Source organism: Heteronotia binoei, chromosome 20 (assembly GCF_032191835.1).
Source record: "Heteronotia binoei isolate CCM8104 ecotype False Entrance Well chromosome 20, APGP_CSIRO_Hbin_v1, whole genome shotgun sequence".
Classification (NCBI taxonomy): domain Eukaryota; kingdom Metazoa; phylum Chordata; class Lepidosauria; order Squamata; family Gekkonidae; genus Heteronotia; species Heteronotia binoei.
Window position 1 is genome coordinate 16,139,748 of NC_083242.1, and position 21,238 is coordinate 16,160,985.

The 21,238-nt window shown below is 48.7% G+C and overlaps 1 protein-coding gene across 1 annotated transcript; it reads left to right on the forward strand.

The window, feature by feature from the left end:
• The first annotated feature begins 1,392 nt into the window (after window positions 1-1,392).
• AMDHD2 (amidohydrolase domain containing 2) lies at window positions 1,393-18,611 on the forward strand. Its single transcript, XM_060260541.1, has 11 exons — window positions 1,393-1,507; window positions 4,129-4,265; window positions 7,179-7,318; window positions 8,659-8,713; window positions 10,482-10,694; window positions 12,616-12,704; window positions 13,268-13,412; window positions 15,414-15,521; window positions 16,856-16,924; window positions 17,833-17,934; window positions 18,069-18,611. Exons 1-11 carry the CDS (start codon window positions 1,422-1,424, stop codon window positions 18,155-18,157), a joined length of 1,233 nt encoding a protein of 410 aa, XP_060116524.1. The 5' UTR covers window positions 1,393-1,421; the 3' UTR covers window positions 18,158-18,611.
• Window positions 18,612-21,238: the final 2,627 nt, after the last annotated feature.

Consider the following 21,238-nt stretch of genomic DNA (forward strand, 5'->3'; position numbering starts at 1 on the left):
AATACTTTATTTGATAAAACTACATACAGTTTTCACAATGATCAGTAACATAGAAAAAAAATAATTATTGTTGGAACGATTTATAAGATAGGATAAAAATGATAGTATACTATAAGAAAATAGTAGAATAAGTTGAGTAGGTTGTTTCATGTCATATCATAAACGCACGTATTTTGATAAAGGATACTCCTTTGTATGTGCAAACTGTATTATGTTTTGGTGATTTTACCTTTTATCATCCCCATACGCTCCTTTTCAGTATTCCCTAAAAAAAAAGTTTAAAATAAATTTTTATTTAAAATGATTAATAATTTAATGATTAAATTAAATAAGATTATTTTAATGGTGCTGGATGTCATTATTTTCTATGTATGTAGGATGCCATCAAAAAGGCGGCAGCTTTCATTCATGCCAAAAGAAAGCTTGACCTGACGAACACCTGCCTGTCAAACTGACTTTCCGTTCCGCCCTATTAATCGAATAAGGCCAGCGGCGACCTTCTCAAGATGGAGGCTGCCTTTTCTCCCTCCCCATCATGGCGCCTCTCCAGCTCCAGTCACGTGCCCAGAGGGCACGCCCCCTCCCCTCCTTCCGGATCAGCTGAGCGCGATGCTGTCATGTGACCTCCCGGGCTGGCCGAGCCAAAGGCAAGGAGACGTTGGGCGCCCGGGACGAAACTGCCGCTGCAAGCCGGGTAAGGCTGGTTCTGCTCCGCGCACCGCGGGGGCGGCCCTCAGATGCCGGCTTTCTCTGCTCCTCTCCTGGGGCAGGATCCTGAGCCAGGGAAGAAGCTGTCACTGCAAGTCCCGTGATCGCTTTTTGCAATCAGAGGCGGGGCTCCTTCCTCTGGAAGGGTCCCCTCCTGGCCACAAACGAGGGAAGGTAGGGTTTAGGGTTGCCAATCCCCAGGTGATGGCAGGGGATCCCCCGCTTTGGAGGCCTTCCTCCCGCTTCAGAGTCATCAGAAAGCGGGGAGAGGGGAGGGGAATGTCTTCTGGGAACTGTATTATTCCCTATGGAGACTTATTCCCATAGTATAAGTAGGGTTGCCAGATCCAGGCGGGGAAACTCCTGGAGATGTGGGGGGGGGGGGAAGCCTGGGGAGGACAGGGACCTCCATGGGGCACAAGGGTCCACCTTCCAAAACATGCCTTTTCTCCAGGAAAACTGATCTAATTCCAGGTGATATCCAGATCCCATGTGGAGGCTGGCATCCCTATATTGTGTTTGGTGCCTTCCCCGCTGGGTGGAGGGGAGGGACACTTTGGACATGCATTAGGGTTGCCTGGAGATTTGGGGGTGGAGTCCGGGAAAGACAGGGACCTCAGTGGGGTTATTGTCATAGAGTCCACCCTCCAAAACATCCATGTTCTCCCGGGGAATTGATCTCACAGTTTTTGCCCAGTCACCTTCAGACACCAATGATGCCATCCAACAAATCAGTCTCGGCTGCTCCAGTCTCCCAGTTTACCAACTGCTGGATTTTGAAGAACCACAAACTGCAGAGGTGAGTCCCCCCCCCCCCCCCACCGCCGCTAGTGGACCTCTTGATAGCACTTGGGTTTTTTGGCCACTGTGTGACACAGACTGTTGGACTGGATGGGCCATTGGCCTGTTCCAACATGGCTTCTCTTAGGTTCTTATGTTCTGAGTCCTGCATCTGCCCTAGAGATTGTGTTCTGTGTCCTTTTGCCAAGCAAGAAGCTGTGGATGGTGAGTAGGCACGGGGCCTTTTCAGTTGTAGCACCATGCCACTGGAATACACTTTCCTGTAGGATCCATCTTGCTCCTTTGCTACTGGTGTTTTGGCATCAGGTCAAATAATTTTTTTAAAATTCTATTCGAAATTAATCAGAATACAGCAAGTCAAGAAATTACGTATTCATATAGATAAATATCAAGTTCCTGAGATCAACGTATTTGTTAAATCAATTCTACCTTTTACTCAAAAATTACAAACCGTATTCACGAACTATCCTAATTTTCTACCATAAACAATGTTAATCAATTGCATTAGGTATTTCTTCCTGATCAGGGTTTTTTTTGAGCAGGAACACACAGGAACGCAGTTCCGGCTGGCTTGGCATCAGGGTGTGTGTGGCCTAATATGCAAATGAGTCCCTACTGTGAAACAGTGGTGATGTCAGGGGATGTGGCCTCATATACAAATGAGTTCCTGTTGGGCTTTTTCTACCAAAAAAGCCTTGTTCCTAATCAACCAAGTATTCCAGTATAGGAAAACAAATTGAGATTAAATTAGATGGAAAAACCTGGGAGTCAACACTGGAAAGGTTAGATGTAGTTTTTGCCATTATGTTTAGGTTCCAGAGCTTCTTATACCATTGTTATATTTGTGGACTGGAGGTATTTTTCCACTGCGATGCTTATAACACTTTTAGCTGCAAATAAGAGAATAGAAATTGTCTCTGAGTTTAATGAAGAGTGAATTTTGGTTTTCCGACTATTTTTTTAAAATATAACTTTTTATTAGGCATTGGGTTGAGCTATTCTTTGTTTTGGGGGTCGTAGTCTGGGTTTTGTACAATTTATTTGCTGCTGGTTGTTTCACTATGTTCTTTTAATTGTCATTTTAACTTTCGTCGATGGCTGCTTTGATCACTGAGTTTTTGAATTGCTAGCTGTGTTGAGCTTGCTGCCATTTAGAAAAATACATTTAGGAAAGCATCATAAAAATAATTTGTACTTAAATATCCTGCACGGAGCAGCCATGGACATACCGCAGATTGTGGGCAATTGGATTTTTTTTATTGTTTACCATACCCAACCCAAAGAAGAAGCAGGCTGGACAGGTATTAAATTGAAAACAAATGTGTTGCTGCCTTTATTATGCCTACATGGATCTTTGAACAGAACCAAAGTGCAAAAGTACAAAGCAATAGCAAAGGGCAGGGGATTCACAATTAAGCAAAAAGAAACCAGGCCACTGGTCGATTCAATTAACATAACAGTTCCAGTATGGGGTGGGGGGAGAGTTCTTCTGGAGTCCTGCCAAGGATACCTGAATTTAAATTCCTGCTCAGCCATCATAGTTGCTGGGTAAGGTGACGATGGAGGAGTCTTTATCTTTAAGCCCAGCCTCCTTCACAGAGCGGTTAGGAGATAACCAGGGCTTTTTTTGTAGCAGGAACTCCTTTGCATTTTAGGCCACACAGCCCTGATATAGCCAATCCTCCAAGAGCTTACAGGGCTCTTCATACAGGGCCAACTGTAAGCTCCAGGAGGATTGGCTACATCAGGGGTGTGTGGCCTAATATGCAAAGGAGTTCCTGCTACAAAAAAAGGCCCTGGAGATAACCGTATAGATGGAAGTGTGGAATCCGAATGTGATAAAATAAATATTCAATGCCAGCAATGCTGTTTGTGCTCTCCAAAAGATTTCACAAGGCAGCTTTTTGGGACCAGAGCAGCAGGCCCATCTTGGCAGAGGTTGTCCTTGAAAGGGCAGCTGCTGTTGGAGCCTTCTCAGCCCCACCCACCTCACAGGGTGGCTGTTGCAGGGGGGAGAAGATATAGGAGATTCGAAGCCGCTCTGAGTCTCTGATTCAAAGAGAAGGGCAGGGTATAAATCTGCAGTCTTCTTTTTCTTAATTAGGTGCTGTGTGAAGGAGTCCTTTCTCTGGTCTCTCCTGAGATACAAGGCACTTTCGCAAATGCTAAATAATGCACTTTCCACATTCAATGCACGTTGCAAGTGGATTTTGCTGTGCAAAATGGCAAAACCCACTTGCAAACAGTTGCTGTCGTCACGCAGGGGTGGCCAACGGTAGCTCTCCAGATGTTTTTTTCCCTACAACTCCCATCAGCCCCAGCCAGCATGGCCAATGGCTGGGACTGATGGGAGTTGTAGGCAAAAAAATTCTTCCTTTCCTTCTTCCTATTCGACCTCATGGTGACTCAGGCCTGTGCTGCACATTTGGTGAAGAACAGTGATACTTCCTTTGTACCTAATGGCTAACACAGTTCCAGCCCTCCACCATTTTCTTATGCCATTCCAGTGAACTTCACCGTGCCTGTCTGTTGACAAAGCTTAGCAGGAGGGCCAGACTTGTCTGCGTTTTCCTCTGAGGCTGGCGGAGCTTTGTGTATTTGGGCTGCTTCCGTTTTCAGGGAGGACCTGTGGGTGAGAGACGGGAAGATCCTAAACCCCGAGAAGCTCTTCTTTGATGAGAAGAGACCGGCGGACATCCAGCTGGACTGCAAGGGGAGCATCCTGGCGCCCGGCTTCATCGATGTGCAAATCAATGGTGAGATGCTGGAACTGCCCAGCACAGGGGCAAGGGCAGAAGCAGGTGGTCTGGAGCGTCTGGGCATCATCGTCTCTGCAGGCTAAGGGAAAAGCAGGATTCCGCTGTCTGGATCAACTATACATGTGTAGCGGTGGTATGTAGAGAGTCAGTTTGGTGTAGTGAAGGGGTGGCCAGACTGCAGCTTGGGAGCCACATGTGACTCTTTCACACATATTGTGTGGCTCTTGAAGTCCTTGCCACCCTGTTGGCTCGCTTGGAGTAGGTATTTGTCTCTTCAAATCACTTCTCCAAGCCAGCTGGCAGCTTGGAGAATGCATTTAAAGTTGATTTCTTTCCATATCTCCCTCCCCCATCTAGCTATCTTCCTTCCTTCCCTCCTTCCTTCCATCTTCAAGTACTTCCATCCTCCTTCCTTCCATCTTCAAGTACTTGATCACCATCTTCAAGTACTTGAAGGGCTGTCATCTAGAGGATGGTGTGGAATTGTTTTCTGTGGCCCCAGAAGGTAGGACCAGAACCAACGGGTTGAAATTAAATCAAAAGAGTTTCCAGCTGAACATTAGGAAGAACTTCCTGATGGTTAGAGCGATTCCTCAATGGAACAGGCTTCCTCCTCGGGAGGTGATGGGCTCTCCTTCCTTGGAGGTTTTTAAACAGAGGCTAGATGGCCATCTGACAGCAATGAAGATCCTGTGAATTTAGGGGGAGGTATTTGTGGGTTTCCTGCATTGTGTAGGGGATTGGACTAGATGACCCTGGAGGTCCCTTCCAACTCTATGATTCCTTCCTTCCTTCCTTCCTTCCTTCCTTCCTTCCTTCCTTCCTTCCTTCCTTCCTTCCTTCCTTCCTTCCTTCCTTCCTTCCTTCCTTCCTTCCTTCCTTCCTTCCTTCCTCAGCTAATGTTCACGCCTTGTGGCTCTCAAACATCTGAAGTTTATTCTGCATGGCTGTTACATTAATCAAGTTTGGCCACCCCTGGTATAGCGGTTAAGTGTGCGGACGCTTATCTGGGTGAACTCCCCACTCCTCCTCCACTTGCAGCTGCTGATGAGACCTCGAGTCATCCACAGTCTTTGAAGGAGCTGGGGGCCAGGCCTGCCAAGTGATTTCAGTTTGTCCCTTGGCTCCACGCTCCCCCCGGGAACTGGGGCGGGTGGCTGTGTGGGGACCCTGTTTCAAATCAGGGGGCAACAGAGCCCTGCCTCCTCAGTGCCACGGGGGACCAAAACCAGACGATCGTCAAACGGGGTGCTGAAAGGCCCGCGTGAAGGCAGGTTAACGAAAGGAAGGGACTTGGGAAAAACCGTTCAGATAGTGCTGTTTTTGCCAATGTGCCGGAGGCCGTGAGCTGCCTTTAAGGAAGAGCCCCGCAGGGGTCTCGAGGCATGGTGTGCAGCTTTGCTAGATGCTTGAACGGTCTTTGCAGCCCGTCGGTGGAATCTGAGCTGCCGAAAAACATAGCTCTGGTCAATGCGCACAGTGCTGTAGGTGTTTTAAAATCCTGGAAACCTTGGCATGCTTGTATTTTTCTTTTGTATATTTGGTCTAAGGACCGCAAAACAATAAACTTGGAAGCAAACTTGCACGTGGCGCTTGAAGAAAAGGGAAGAGTCGAAAGACACCCTTGCTCTACACAGCAGAAAAGAGCAGGAAATGGTTTTTAAAACTTGACCAATGTTCTTGGTCAGTTTGGTGTAGTGGTTAAGTGTGTGGACTCTTATCTGGGAGAACCAGGTTTGATTCCCCACTCCTCCACTTGCACCTGCTGGGATGGCCTTGGGTCAGCTGTAGCTCTCACAGGAGTTGTCCTTGAAAGGGCAGCTGCTGTGAGAGCCCTCTCAGTCCCACCCACCTCACAGAGTGTCTGTTGTGGGGGGAGAAGATAAAGGAGATTGTGAGTCTCTGATGCAGAGAGAAAGGCGGGGTATAAATCTGCAATTCTTCTTCTTTTAAAAAGCCAGAGCTCTCTTTTATTTGGGGTAGCCCAGGCAAGCCCAGTCTCATCAGATCACAGAAGCTAAGCAGGGTCAGCTCTGGAAAATACTTGGTCGCAGGGGTGGAATTCTAGCAGGAGCTCTTTTGCATATTAGGCCACACACCTCTGATGTAGCCAATCCTCCAAGAGCTTACAGGGCTCTTTTTTGTAAGCTCTTGGAGGATTGGCTACATCAGGAGTGTGTGGCCTAATATCCAAAGGAGCTCCTGCTAGAATTCCACCCCTGCTTGCAAGGGAGGCATCCTTTGGAATACCAGCAGTCAGGAGGGCAGGGGCAGGCTCTATTCAGCCACCTCCCTGAATATCCTCCAGGCCCCCAGGAAAGGTCAGTCACCAGAGGTCGCCAAGACTTCCAGGTGCGTGCACACAGACACACATACAAAAAACAGCCACAGGGTGTCTGGTTGTGGTATTATATTGCATGCTGTGCTGATGCAGGATGCCTTTGCCTTTCCTGGGGCTGGTCGGTGGTGGATATTCCTGCTGTCAAAGACCTGCTAGTGACTCAGTTCGCCAAGGGGGGGAGCCATCCTCCTTCCCCAGTGTGCCTGGCTATGCCTTGGGTCTCGCGCTCAACAAGGTGGCTGTCAGCAGTGAAGTCCGCTTTTCTGTGTGTTTCCTTGCTTCCTCTGAGAGCCAGTCTGGTGTAGTGGTTAAGTGTGCAGACACTTATCTGGGAGAACCGGGTTTGATTCTCCACTCCTCCACTTGCACCTGCTGGAATGGGCTTGGGTCAGCCATAGCTCTTGCAGAGTTGTCCTTGAAAGGGCAGCGCTGTGAGAGTCCTCTCAGCCTCACCCACCTCACAGGGTGTCTGTTGTAGGGAAAGAAGGTAAAAGAGATTGTAAACCACCCTGACTCTGAGATTAAGAGTAGAGGGTGGGATATAAATCCAATATCTTCTTCTTCTCCAGGAGGTTTTGGAGTAGATTTCGCCATGGCCACAGACAACGTGGGAGCAGGCATCTCGCTGGTCAGCCAGAAGATCCTTTCCCATGGAGTGACCTCTTTTTGCCCCACCTTGGTGAGCTCCCCCTCATCTGTGTACCACAAGGTAAGGAGGCATGAGAATCGTAAGGAATTTAGTCCCAAGTTCCAATCTCCCCTCAGCTGTAAATTCCCTAGAAGGCTTGGGCAGGTCGCTTTCATCATCCTACTGTTCCTGCCCCCCTCCCCCCCGGACCTTTTCCTGATTTTTTCTTACAGCAACTCTCTGAGGTAGAGAGTGTGTGTCTGGTCCAAGGGTGACTTTCATAGCTGATTGGGGATTTGAACCTGGGGCTCCCCTGCCATAATTGTCAGTGTTGGAAGAGAAGGACTAGACCAGGGGTGGACAAACTGTGGCTCTTTCACACATATTGTGTGGCTCACGAAGCCCCCACTGCCCCGTCAGCCAACTTGAAGGAGGCACTTGTCTCTTTAAATCACTTTTCCAAGCCAAGCCATCCGGCACCTTGGAGAATGCATTTAAAGTTAAAGTCATTTTATTTCCACATCTCCCTCCCCATCTTCCTTCCTTCCTGCCTGCCTGCCTTGTGGCTCTCAAACATCTGACATTTATTCTATGTGGCTCTTACATTAAGCAAATTTGGCTGTCTCTGGACTAGACACTGTCTCTTTGCCTTAGCCTGGAGTGGGTTACAAGAGAGTCAGATAGATAGACAGGCAAAAACTTTGAGCATTCTTCTTGTTGAACATATGAAGCTGCCTTATACTGAATCAGACCCTTGGTCCATCAAAGTCAGTATTGTCTTCTCAGACTGGCAGCGGCTCTCCAGGGTCTCAAGCAGAGGTTTTTCACACCTATTTGCCTGGACCCTTTTTTGGAGATGCCAGGGATTGAACCTGGGACCTTCTGCTTACCAAGCAGATGCTCTACCACTGAGCCACCATCCCTCCCCACTCTTCTGCCTTCACTCTTCTGCCTTTGTCCCTTTGATGTGTAGACTGATACTCTCAGGGAATTGCTTCCTTTCTTCCATTCTTCTCCCTGCCTCCCAATACACACACCGTGGATACAGTACATGTATCTCTGCGTCTGCATCCATCATAGTTACTTTGGTTAAGATTCTATCTCTGTCTCTCATCTATCCTATCTAGAATGTAGTTCACTAAATAAAGAGCTCTTTATTTTGTTTTGAAACTGACAAGCGGCCCTGTGTAATTTTGTAACTTTGCCCATACAGAACAAAGGTGCTACTGCTGTGGTTGGCTGGTAGTGCACTCTGCTAAATGAGATATAGATGACTAGCTTAACTATACCAGTGAATCTGACATTAAGCATGACACAGCACTGGCTGCCCCGTCTCACAGTGCAGGTGCGAAAAATCATAAAGTCCCTCAGTGCTTCAGGAGTGAGGTGAGTGATTCACGTGGTCTTTTCTCTCATAAAAGGTTCTGCCCCAGATCTGCATTAAAAATGGAGGGCCTGACGGAGCTGGTATCCTCGGTGAGTAAGAAGCTAACTTACTGCTTATTTGTGCGTCTTGCTTCAATTTAAAAATGTTTAACCCCAACAGCGTGCATGACAGTTTGTCGCCTACACAACCCAGAAGTTTGCAGGGTGGCCAAACTTGCTTAATGTAAGAGCCACACAGAATAAACATCAGATGCCCGAGAGCAACAAGACATGAATGTCAGATGAGGGAGGGAGGGAGGGGAGGGGGAGATGGGGAGGAGAGGAGGTAGAAAGAAAGCAACTTAATATTCATTCTTAATATGCTTGGAGAAGTGATTTAAAGAGAGAATTTTTTTTCTCCAAGCCAGCCAATGGGAGCAGTGGGGACTTGGAGAGCCACACAATATAAAAGAACCACATGTGGTCCTGAACTACAGTTTGGCCACCCCAGCTATAGGCAAACGGATGCCAAAACATGATGGGAGGGGCAGGTGGATTGCACATGTATTGTGACATATGCTAGAACAGCACCGTTTCCATACCCTGGACTTGCCTAGCAGCACCCGTGGCCACTCCACTCAAGGACTGTGTGGCAGGGGGTGCATTCACACTACACTAAATAACGGGTTTTGCAGGTGGGTTTTTGCTGTTCTTACCCAGGTTCCTATCTTGGGCTTGCTTGGGAACTATTTGAAAATCAGCTGGGCTTTTGGGACTTTTTTTGTTTTGTTTTGTGGAGTATTTCTCTCTCTTCCCCCCCCCCCCGCCCTCTCTGTAAGTGCGTGCCTGGGGTTGGACATTTACAGAGAGGTGGCTTACAATTGCCTGCCTCTGCATCCTAGCCCTGGTATTCCTTGGAGGTCTCCCATCCAAGTACTTAGACATGGATTACTATTGTCTGCCTCTGCTTTCCAGCCTCGGTATTCCTTGGAGGTCTCCCATCCAAGTACTTAGATGTGGCTTGCTATTTCCTGCCTCTGCTTTCCACCCTTGGTATTCCTTGGAGGACTCCCATCCAAGTACTTAGATGTGGCTTGCTATTGCCTGCCTCTGCATCCCAGTCCTGGTATTCCTTGGAGGACTCCCATCCAAGTACTTAGACGTGGCTTGCTACTGCCTGCCTCTGCGTCCCGGCCCTGGTATTCCTTGGAGGACTCCCATCCAAGTACTTAGATGTGACTTGCTCTTGCCTGCCTCTGCATCTCTGCCCTGGTATTTCTTAGAGGTCTCCCATCCAAGTACTTAGACGTGGCTTGCTATTGCCTACCTCTGCGTCCCAACCCTGGTATTCCTTGGAGGACTCCCATCCAAGTACTTAGACGTGACTTACTATTGCCTGCCTCTTCGTCCCGGCCCTGGTATTTCTTGGAGGACTCCCATCCAAGTACTTAGAGGTGGCTTGCAATTGCCTGCCTCTGCGTCCTGATCCTTCTCCATGCCCAAAAGATGGCAAACTCCGCCCCCGCCCCCCCAGGATCCCTGGGTCAAACTGGCCTGGAGACAATTGCTGACCAACCCCAGTGTGGCAATCAGAATTTCCCTGGGTATGTAAGAAAGGGCCGTGAGAACTAAGCAGCCCTTCCTGCCCTCCCTCTCATGATCTACCAAAGTTCACAAGCATCAGCATTGCTGTCAGATCTCCATCTAGCCTTCACTTAAAAACCTCCAAAGAAGGAGGACCTACTGCCTCCCGATGAAGCCTGTGCCACTGAGGAACTGCTCTAACAGTCAGGAAGTTCTTCCTAAAGTTTAGCCCAAAACTCTTTTGAGGGCCCAGTGGCCTGGCGTCATGCATCCCTTTCCCTCCATCTTGGGGCAGGGGTCCACCTGGAGGGTCCGTTCATCAGCAAGGAGAAGAGAGGGGCCCACCCTGAACAGTGCCTGCTCACCTTCGAAAAGGATGCCTTCCAGGACCTGCTCGCTACCTACGGCTCCCTGGAGGGTGTCTGCATCGTCACCCTGGCGCCAGAGTTAAAGAGGAGTAGCGAAGTGATCCAGGAGCTGACCAAGCGGGGCATCCGCGTGTCGCTAGGTAACGGCCATGCTTGCGTGGGGTGTGGTTTGGGGGCTCTTGAAACCAGGGCATTCGAAGACTAACGCTGCCTTAACCAGAAGAAGCACTTAGTAATTGGGATGGACACGAACCAGGAAAATGGAGGTTGGTGGTTTGAGGGGTCTCACGAACCACAGTTTGTGAACCCCTGTGAATCTTTCCATTTCCTGAACTGGTTCGGGTGTGTGGGGTTCGCGGAGGAGGGAAATTTTTAAATGCCTCCCCCCCTTTCCCAAGTCATGCCACAGCGGCGACATGCCTCCAGGAATGAAGGGAAGGGGAGCTGGCCACAAATTTAACAAACTGCCCCCAAAACCATGACAGTTCACAGGCAGTTCACGAACCAGCCATAAATCTGTCTGGTTCATGATGAAACCTGGTTTGTAATCAGTTTGTGCCCATTCCTACTTAGGAACACATCCAGAATGGATTTGGTCTGGTGAGTGGACCACCAAACATTTTTTGCAGTTGTGTGTATTTCTGGACAGCTTTTGTCCTAAATTGAAAAGCCCCGTGGCGCAGAGTGTTAAAGCTGCAGTCCTGCAGTCCTAAGCTCTCCTCATGACCTGAGTTAGATACCCAGCGGAAGCTGGGTTTTCAGGTAGCCGGCTCGAGGATGACTCAGCCTTCCATGCTTCCGAGGTCGGTAAAAGGAGGACCCAGTTTGCTGGAGGGAAAGTGTAGATGACTGGGGAAGGCAATGGCAAACCACCCCATAAAAACTCTGCCGTGAAAACATTGTGAGATCAATTTCACCCTAGAGTCAGAAACGACTGGTGCTTGTGCAGGGGACCTTTCCTTTTCCTTTGTCTTAAATGACTCTTGGAGCCTGCCCTCCCAGAGTCTTCTGGGCCTTTCAGCCTAGGCAATCCCTGTGCTGATTAGGAAATGTTTCTAAATACTCTAACTTTCTCCTTTTGGAAATTTAAAACACGCAAATAGGGGAGAGCGGGAGAGGCCCCTTTTCAATCTTTCCTTGGCCAAAGAGACAATTGAAGGTAGGGTTGCCAGGTCCAACTCAGGAAGTACTGGGGATTTGGGGGGTGGAGCAGGGAAACTCTGGGGGTGGAACCAGCAGGCTTTCCCATCCTCTATAATAAATAAATAAAAATACAGTAGTGCGGTTCCTCTGAATACAGTCTTCATTTCCTCGTCCTCTTTTTTGCCTTTTTTTATTCCCCAGCAGCTGCACTTCCACTAAATGAACGTGAACACACACACACACACTCACAAAGCAGCCAAAATAAACACAGTTTGCGTGTTCGCACTTTTGTTATTTCCCTGCTATATAGATAGCTTTAGTCACTGGAGTTGCTGCATGTAACAATTTACTGTATTTTAACCAACTTAAGGAGAGGTCTACGGGGTGAAGTTTTCCCTCTATCCCATAATCAGGTTGTAGTTAACTCTTTACTCATCCCTTTTACTATACAAACAGCTTCTGAAAGGAATGCAAAATGAACAGAGGAATTGGGCTCTCTGGCTTCCACTCTCTCTCACACATGAGGCTCTTCCTGCTTGCCCCCCTCCAGCTTCAGTCTCGCTGAGATTTAAAGGCACATACACACCTTCCAAGACAGAAGCAGTTGCAAGCTGCTGAACCTACCTGAGATTTAAAGGCATATCATGGCTGTTGGGGTGGGGCTTCTACCCTGCTGGCCAGCTGGCTGGCAGCAGGGAGGAGCCTGCAAAACCAGGGGATCCCCCTCCTGGAACTGGGGACTGGCAAGCCTAATTAAGGGGCGAGTCTTGATCAGATGGGAAATCGGCTGAGGAGGGACTGAATTTGATGCCTTGATGCCAGTCCTTTGCCTGCACTAAGCCTCTAAATAGATAGATATGTCTCCCAACGTGCAGAAGGATTTGATGTCTTCATGTCACTAGTCCTCTGTGTTCCCAGGTCACTCCATGGCCAATTTATCTCAGGCTGAAGAAGCTGTTCGGCAAGGGGCGACCTTCATCACTCACCTCTTCAATGCCATGCTGCCCGTAAGTAATGCCCAGTCTTACTCCATAGCTGGAATGTTGAGAATCTCCACTACACAGGGTTTTTTTGGTGTTGATTTTTAAAAAGGTAAGTCTCTAGTCCCTGTGGCCCCAAGGCAAGATATACAGACAAAGCCTTGTGGATTCTCAGAAGGCAGTGCTCTTGTTGGAGAGAAGGGGTGTCTGGGTCTCAGATAAGCGAGCTCCTTGCCTCCTCTCATGGTTAGCAGCAGGGCTTTTTTTGAAGCAGGAACTCCTTTGCACATTAGGCTACACCCCCTCTGATCCAGCCACTCCTCCAAGACCTTACAGGGCTCTTCGTACAGGGCCTACTGTAAGCTCCAGGAGGATTGGCTACATCAGGGTGCGTGTGTGTGGCCTAATATGCAAAGAAGCCCTGGGTAACACTCATTGAATAAGTGTTCTCTTGTTTTTGGTCTGTTGGCGGGCGTGCAGATTCCTCCAGCTGTCTTCTCCCTCCTCATCCCACTTGGCTTGGCACTGCCCCTTGGTCCACCGTGCTGTATGCCACCCATGGTGGGTTTTTTCCCTTTCTCTTTACACAGTTCCACCATCGAGATCCCGGGATTGTGGGGCTCCTCACGAGCGACCAAATCCCCCCCACCCAGCAGGTTTTCTACGGCATGATATCGGACGGGATCCACACAAACCCTGCCGCTCTGCGGATCGCGCATCGGGCCCACCCTAAAGGTGCGTCGCTGTTGGCACGGGGTTAGTTTCTTCAGGGGCTTTTATGCCGCTTTTCTGGAACTCTGCTTGAGACGGTTCACTTGTTGTTGCAGTTTTTAGTGGGATGATTTACTTGAAAGCAGGAACGCACAGGAATGCAGTTCTGGCTGGCTTGGCATCAGGGGGTGTGGCCTAATACACAAATGAGTTCCTGGTGGCCTTTTTCTTAAAAAAAAAAAGCCTGAGTGAAACTGCAGTGACGTCAGGTGTGGCCTAATATGCAAATGAGTTCCTGCCGGCCTTTTGCTACCAAAAAACCCCTGTGTGAAACAATGGTGACATCAGGGGGTGTGGCCTAATATGCAAAGGAGATCCTGCTGGGCCTTTTCTACAAAAAAAGCCCTGTGTGTAGCAATAGTGGCCTAATATCCAAATAAGTTCCTGCTGGGCGTTTTCTACCCACACACAAAAAAACCCCACTTGAAAGCCTCCTCAAGCAGGACTTTGGAGAGGAGGTATAAAAAAACGCTGAAATGAAATTAAAATACTGTAGTGTAAACCATCAAAACAACATGAATTATCAGTATAAAAACAAGCCAGGCTGTAAAAGGGCATGAAGCAAATCCGCCGAGCCAGCTGCAGATGTTGCTGACACAACAGTGCTCAAACCAGAAGACGACCACAAAACAGCTCATAAAATGCCTGAGCCAGAAGACATCTTTGGCCTGGTGTCTAAAAGATGGCAAGGCAGGTGGGGGCTGGATCTCCCTCTCAAAAAGGTTGGTTGCCACAGAGAGGCTGCAGGAATGGGGGATGGATTTGTTATTGGTTCAAACCAGGGCTTTTGGGGTAGGAAAAAGCCCAGCAGGAACTCATTTGCATATTAGGCCACACCCCCTGGTGCCAAGCCAACTGGAACTGCATTCCTGCTAAAAAAAAAGCCCTAGTTCAGACTGGAAGTTCCCAAACCAAAGAGCAGAGGGCTCTTTCATCTGTCTTTCATCTATTATCTGTCTATCATCTCTCTGTCATCTGTCTTTCATCTATCATCCATCTTTCTATCATCTGTCTATTATTTGTCTTTCATCTATCTATCATCTGTCTTTCCTCTATTATCTCTCTGTAATCTATCTGTCATCTGTCTTTCATCTATTATCTGTATCATCTATCTATCATCTGTCTTTCATCTATTACCTGTCTATCATCTATCTATCTGTCTTTCATCTATCATATGCCTATCATCTGTCTTTCATCTATCTATCATCTGTCTTTTATATGTCTTTCATCTATTATTTGTCTTTCATCTATCATCTGTTTCATCTATTATCTGTCTATCATCTGTCTTTCATCTATTACCTATCATCTATCTGTCATCTGTCTTTCATCTATCATCTGTCTATCATCTGTCTTTCATCTATTATCTATCATCTGTCTTTCATCTATTATCTGTCTGTCATCTGTCTTTCATCTATTACCTGTCTATCATCTGTCTTTCATCTATTACCTATCTATCATCTATCTGTAATCTGTCTTTCATCTATTATCTGTCTATCATCTATCTATCATCTGTCTTTCATCTATCATCTGTCTATCATCTGTCATCTGTCTGTCATCTGTCTATCATCTGTCTTTCATATGTCTGTCTTTCATATGTCTTTCATCTATTATTTGTCTTTCATCTATCTAATATCTGTTTCATCTATTATTTGTCTATCATCTGTCTTTCATCTATTACATGTCTATCATCTATCTATCATCTGTCTTTCATCTATCATCTGTCTATCATCTGTCTATTATTTGTCTTTCATCTATCTATCTATCATCTGTCTTTCATCTATTATCTGTCTATCATCTGTCTATCGTCTATCTGTCTTCTGTCATCCATCCATCCATCCATCCATCCATCCATCCATCCATCCATCCATCCATCCATCATCTTCCTCCCTCCCTCCCTCCTTCCCTCTGTCCCTTCCTTCCATGGGCCAAGAGGAGTTAACCTGAGCCGACCATGTCTCCTTTTAGGGCTGGTCTTGGTGACAGATGCCATTGCCGCAACGGGGCTTGCTCCAGGCAGACACACACTGGGCCAACAGGTGGTTGAGATGGACGGGCTGAACTCTTACATTGCAGGTGAGTATTTGAATCCCACTTTTCAGAGAAGGTGGAGGAAGGGGGAGTCTCTTACATCAATTAAAATGGCCAACATGGTACATAATTCCGACTTGGAAGGCGGGGTGCTCTGGGCCCTCCCAGACAGACCCTTACCAGAGTGGTGGCAGCCAGTAGAAGGCCCTTCCTGGTCCCCTGCTGTGTGACACAACCAGGGCTTTTTTTGTAGCAGGCACTCCTTTGCATATTAGGCCACACCCCCTTGATGTAGCCACTTCTCTAGGAGCTTAGAGTAGGCCCTGTATGAAGAGCCTTGTAAGCTCTTGGAGGATTGGCTACATCAGGGGTGTGTGGCCTAATATGCAAAGGAGCTCCTGCTACAAAAAAAGCCCCAGACACAACCCTTTGAGGCAGTTTAGTGGTAGGGCGTGACTGACCCAAGCGAGGTCACTCCACAGGCCTCCATGGCAGCGTGGGGATTCGAACCTAGATGTCTCAGATCCTAATCGGGTGCTGTAACTGCTACACCACGAGGTAATGAAAATGGCCAGGGGAAACCGAGGAAGGAGGTTGGCTTCACGATGTCAGAATGGCCTGTGCAAGGGAGGAACCCCATTCAGTTGGAGTCATGCTGATCCCTAAGGAGGAAGGATTCAACCTTCCAGCACCTAGAGAGAGAGCCAGCATGGGGCATTTAGCGTATGGATATATATATACAATCTAATATTGTAATTGTTGCGTTTTAAGGAGACATTTCATGCCTTTACATGAAATGCAATAGCAGGACTTTTTTGTAGCTGGAACTCTTTTGCATATTAGGCCACTCCCCCCTGATGTAGCCAATCCTCCAAGAGCTTACTGGACCGATTGTAAGCTCCAGGGGGATTGGCTACATCAGGGGTGGGTGACCTAATATGCAAAGCAAAGTAGTTCCTGCTATAAAAAAAGCCCCGCACAACAGAATGAAAGCAGTTACTTATTAACTGATGCAGAGTGGGGGGGGGGTTTGTATATAGCATCATGTATCCTCTTTCCAGGTGCATCGATGGAGCAGGCAGTGTTTCAGTGCTCCAGCACCGGTTCACAGCCACAAGCAGCCCCATGGCTTTCTTTGGGGTTTAGTCTGCATCTGACTGAAAAGCAAACCTTCCAGAGCATCTGACAGGATTCTGTGCTAAAGGCTTCCCTTCTGCCTTTCACAGGGCGGTTCAGGCAATCACCTTAGGGCTATAATGTATGGCACAGAAGACTGAGGAAGCTCCCAATCTCTTGGTGATGGCAGAATTTATTCCTTCCCCCTCCAAAGCACCTTTCTGTCTAACGATGAACTCTCTCCCCCCTTCCCTCCTGCCCAGGGACCAAAATACTGAGCGGAAGCACGGCGAGGATGGACACCTGCATCCGGCACTTCAAGGACGCTACAGGTAAGGAGAGGCCTCGTTCTTCCCCTCAAAGGGAAAAAGCCACCAGTGCATCTGCTGGCAAGACCAGGAGCTGTTTTGTAGAAAAATAGGTGGTGGGGCTCGTTAGCATAATACATTAACATGTGTCACCCCTCACCCCCAAGCTAAAAGCAACCCGATGCAAGAAAGGAGAGCGCCAGGCGAGCGAGGCCGGCTTGGGCTGGCTAGAGATCCAGCCAGCCCAAGCAGGCCTTGCTCACCTGGGGCTCTCCTGGGCCACCACCCCACCACAGTCAAAAGGCCAACAAGCCACCCACTGCCCAAAATCATATAAGAAGTGGAGAAAGGCTGGTGTAGGTTTCTCCAGGGGGTTAATAAAGGCTGCTGGGGGTGTGGAAAAGCTCCTGGTGGCTGTCTGGCTGCCCACTCTCCTAATCCAGGGATTGTTATGCAGCTGCACCTGCTATTCAGTGGACAAGGTGGGTGGGGAGGAAGAGGGGAAGCCATCAGAAAGGTTCAGGAGCTGTGCTCCTGTGAGCTCCTGCTGAATCTGAGGCCTGGACAAGACTATTATAGGAAGCCGTAAGTGGAAGCCTTCTTGCCAACTGATGCTAAGCCTGATAAGTGATAGTGGAGAAGCTCAACAAAGCTACGGGGAAATAGAAGTACAGCCTCGTTGCGGAAGCAGATTTCTCCAAAGGAAGATCAGCTTTGTTTAGAACAGGGGTGGCCAAACTGTGGCTCTTTCACACATATTGTGTGGCTGTCAAAGCCCACACTCCCCTGTTGGGCAGCTTGGAGAAAGCATTCATCTCTTTAAATCACTTCTCCAAGCCAACCAGCCAGGGGCTTGGAGGATGCATTTATATTTAAAGTTGTTTTCTTTTCACATCTCCCTTCCAAAAAACGTGATTTTCCTTTCTCGGCAGGGTGCTCAGCAGAGACAGCTCTGGAGGCCGCTTCTCTCCATCCTGCTCAGATGCTGGGCATCGAGGCCAGGAAGGGCACCTTGGACTACGACTCCGATGCAGGTATTTGTGCAGCAGGGAGCGGGACAGCGGCATCCCTCCCCCCGAACAAGAAGTGTGTGATGGTGGCCATGTTGGTAGAGCCAGGTGTCTCCTGCTTCCTGTGCCAGTGACATCATTTCCTGTTTCTGCTCCAGACTTCGTGCTGCTGGACGACAGGCTCCATGTCAGAGCGACCTACATTGCCGGCCAGCAGGTCTGGAGACAGAGCTCCTTCGTCCTCTGAAGAGACCAGAGCAGGGAGGAGAACGAGCGGCGGAAGGTGGATCCCGGTCGATGGGTGGCCCCTCCCGGCAAGAGGCTGTCCCTCTTCTCTCGGTCTCACTCCTCTCCGGAGGCAGCTGTCTAGGAATGAACTGAGCCACCTGGGCAGCCCTCACATCTGGCCTGTGACAACTTTTCTGTTTCTCAGAACTCTTATGATTTCTTCTTCACCCTGGCCTTAGCAGGCTGGGGAGGAGCCGCCTGGTCCGCTATGCATCCGATTGAGGCGAACACCCTCCCGTTCGCCGTGGGAGGCCAGAGACCTGGGCCAGCCCCACAGACGGAGTGATGGAAGGAGCAAGCCTGCCAGCGCAGGGAGCGGGGCCATTTTTCACCCTCAGTGCCTGCCTCTCCCCATTAACATCCCTTGAGGTTAAAACGTTGCTTTGCCAGCGATTAAAGCCAGTCGAAGGGCATGCGGCGTGTGGGTCTAATTCTAGGGAGATGGGACTCCAGCAGGTGCTTTTTTCTGGCCTTGAAGCTGCTTTTGTTCTCCATCTTTCTGTCTCTAACACTTCCCCCGCCCTTTAGAGCAGGGGTGTCAAATGTGTGTCCCGGGGGCCAAATCAAGCCCCCAGAGGGCTCTTATCAGGCCCCCAAAAAACTGGCTGTCATCTGCTTCCTTCTCCATCTCTCTTGCTTCCTTCTGCATCACAGCTTGCTTTGTCAGGCTTCCTCAATTGCACTGGAGCTACAGAGTGAATCCTCTATTTTCTCCATTGGCTGAGGCTCCTCCCTTGGGGAGGAAGGAATAACTTGCTTTGCCAGGCTATTTTAATCGCACAGCAGAGCTACTGAGCCAAGCCTCTCTTCCTTCTTTTGGTTGAGGCTGCTCCCATTTCTGGTCCCTTGGGGAAGGAAGGAAAGAGCCAGAGCTTCCTTTGCCCATTTCCCTGGATCCGTGGGAGAGATACAAAGAAAGCACCTTTTAAGACCAACAAGTCCTAATGTTTTAAGCATGGTTTATTTTAAGTTTTTAAAACATCTTTAATTGTGTTTGCCTGTGTCATTTATAAAGCTTATATCTCTGCTACCTGGCAATACATTTCATGACACATGTGGCCCAGCCTGACAAAGTCTCATTTATGCCACATCCAGCCCTCGTAACAAATGAGTTTGACACCCCTGCTTTAGAGGACTCATCACCAAGCCATGCCGCACCCTGACCTGGATAGCCCAGGCAATCTCAGAAGCTAAACAGAGTTGACTTGGAAGGGAGACCTCCTTGGAATACCAGCAGTCAGGAGGGCAGGGGCAGGCTTTACTCAGCCACCTCTCTGAATATCCTCCAGGCCCCCAGCAGGGGTCAGTCACCAGAGGTTGCCATGACTTCCAGGTTCTTCTCTGTCAAGTCCTTGAATGGGAGGCCTCCTTGGAATACCAGCAGTTGGGAGGGTAGGGGCAGGCTTTATTCAGCCACCTCTCTGAATATTCCCCAGGCCCCCAGCAGGGGTCAGTCACCAGAGGTTGCCATGACTTCCAGGTTCTTCTCTGTCAAGTCCTTGGATGGGAGACCTCCTTGGAATACCAGCAGTCGGGAGGGCAGAGGCAGGCTCTGTTCAGCCACCTCCCTGAATATCCTCCAGGCCCCCAGTAGGGGTCAGTCACCAGAGGTTACCAGGACTTCCAGGTTCTTCTCTGGCAAGTCCTTGGATGGGAGACCTCCTTGGAATACCAGCAGTGGGGAGGGCAGGGGCAGGCTCTATTCAGCCACCTCCCTGAATATCTTCCAGGCCCCCAGTAGGGGTCAGTCACCAGGACTTCCAGGTTCCTCTCTGGCAAGTACTTGGATGGGAGACCTCCTTGGAATACCAGCAGTCGGGAGGGCAGGGGCAGGCTTTATTCAGTCACCTCTCTGAATATCCTCCAGGCCCCCAGTAGGGGTCAGTCACTAGGGGTCACCAGGACTTCCACGTGCGCACACACATGAATATAATTTTTTTTTTTTAAACCCAAGCCATGATGCCAAGGGATCACTGACTCACCAACTTCCCTGTCTCTTCAACTGCTGCAATGAAGAAGAAAAAGAGAAGCGATTGGATTTATACCCCAGCCTTCACTCAGAGTCTCAGAGCAGTTTACAATCTCCCTTCTCCTCCCTTCCGCAGACACCCTGTGAGGTAAGTGGGGCTCAGAGAGCTCTTTTAGCAACTGCTCCTGAGAGAGTAACTCTTTCAAGAACTGTGACTGACCCAAGGTCACTCCAGCAGCTGCATGTGGAGGGGTGGGGAATCAAACCTGGTTCTCCCAGATAAGAGTCTGTACACTTAAGCACTACACCAAACTGGTTCAATGAAAGCAAACTATGAATCAGGTTCTGCTTTTTTAAAAAATCTATAATTTGAATACATTACACAAATACGCTATTGTGGTTTATTTTACTTAACATGTTCTGTTCCTGCTGATCTGAGAGCTGTCCAATGTGATGATACACCCAGCTTCTCTGACCCTTGGCAGTTCTGGATAGTTGCAATCCAATTCTATTTACACCCTTCTAGGGGTGGAATTCTAGCAGGAGCTCCTTTGCATATTAGGCCACACACCCCTGATGTAGCCAGTCCTCCAAGAGTTTACAAAAAAGCCTTGTAAGCTCTTGGAGGACTGGCTACATCAGGGGTGTGTGGCCTAATATGCAAAGGAGCTCCTGAAAGACTTCCACCCTGCCTTTATGGCTTTAAGGACTAGGAGCTTGAACAAAGGATATAGGTGAGGTACTCTGAATGCTGAATTTGAAAACACTCAACGTGTCACACGTGGGATGATAAATGCATGGATTCTTTTAGCCCTCAGCTCCATTGGTATATGAAGAGCCCCGTTGCGCAGAGTGGTTAAGCTGCAGTACTGCAGTCCTAAGTTCTGCTCACGACCTGAGTTTGATCCCCGATGGAAGCTGGGTTTTCAGGTAGCCGGCTCGAGGTTGACTCAGCCTTCCATCCTTCCGAGGTTGCTAAAATGAGTACCCAGCTTCCGGAGGGGGGGGGGAAGTGTAGATGACTGGGGAAGGCAATAGCAAACCACCCTGTAAAAAGTCTGCTGTGAAAAC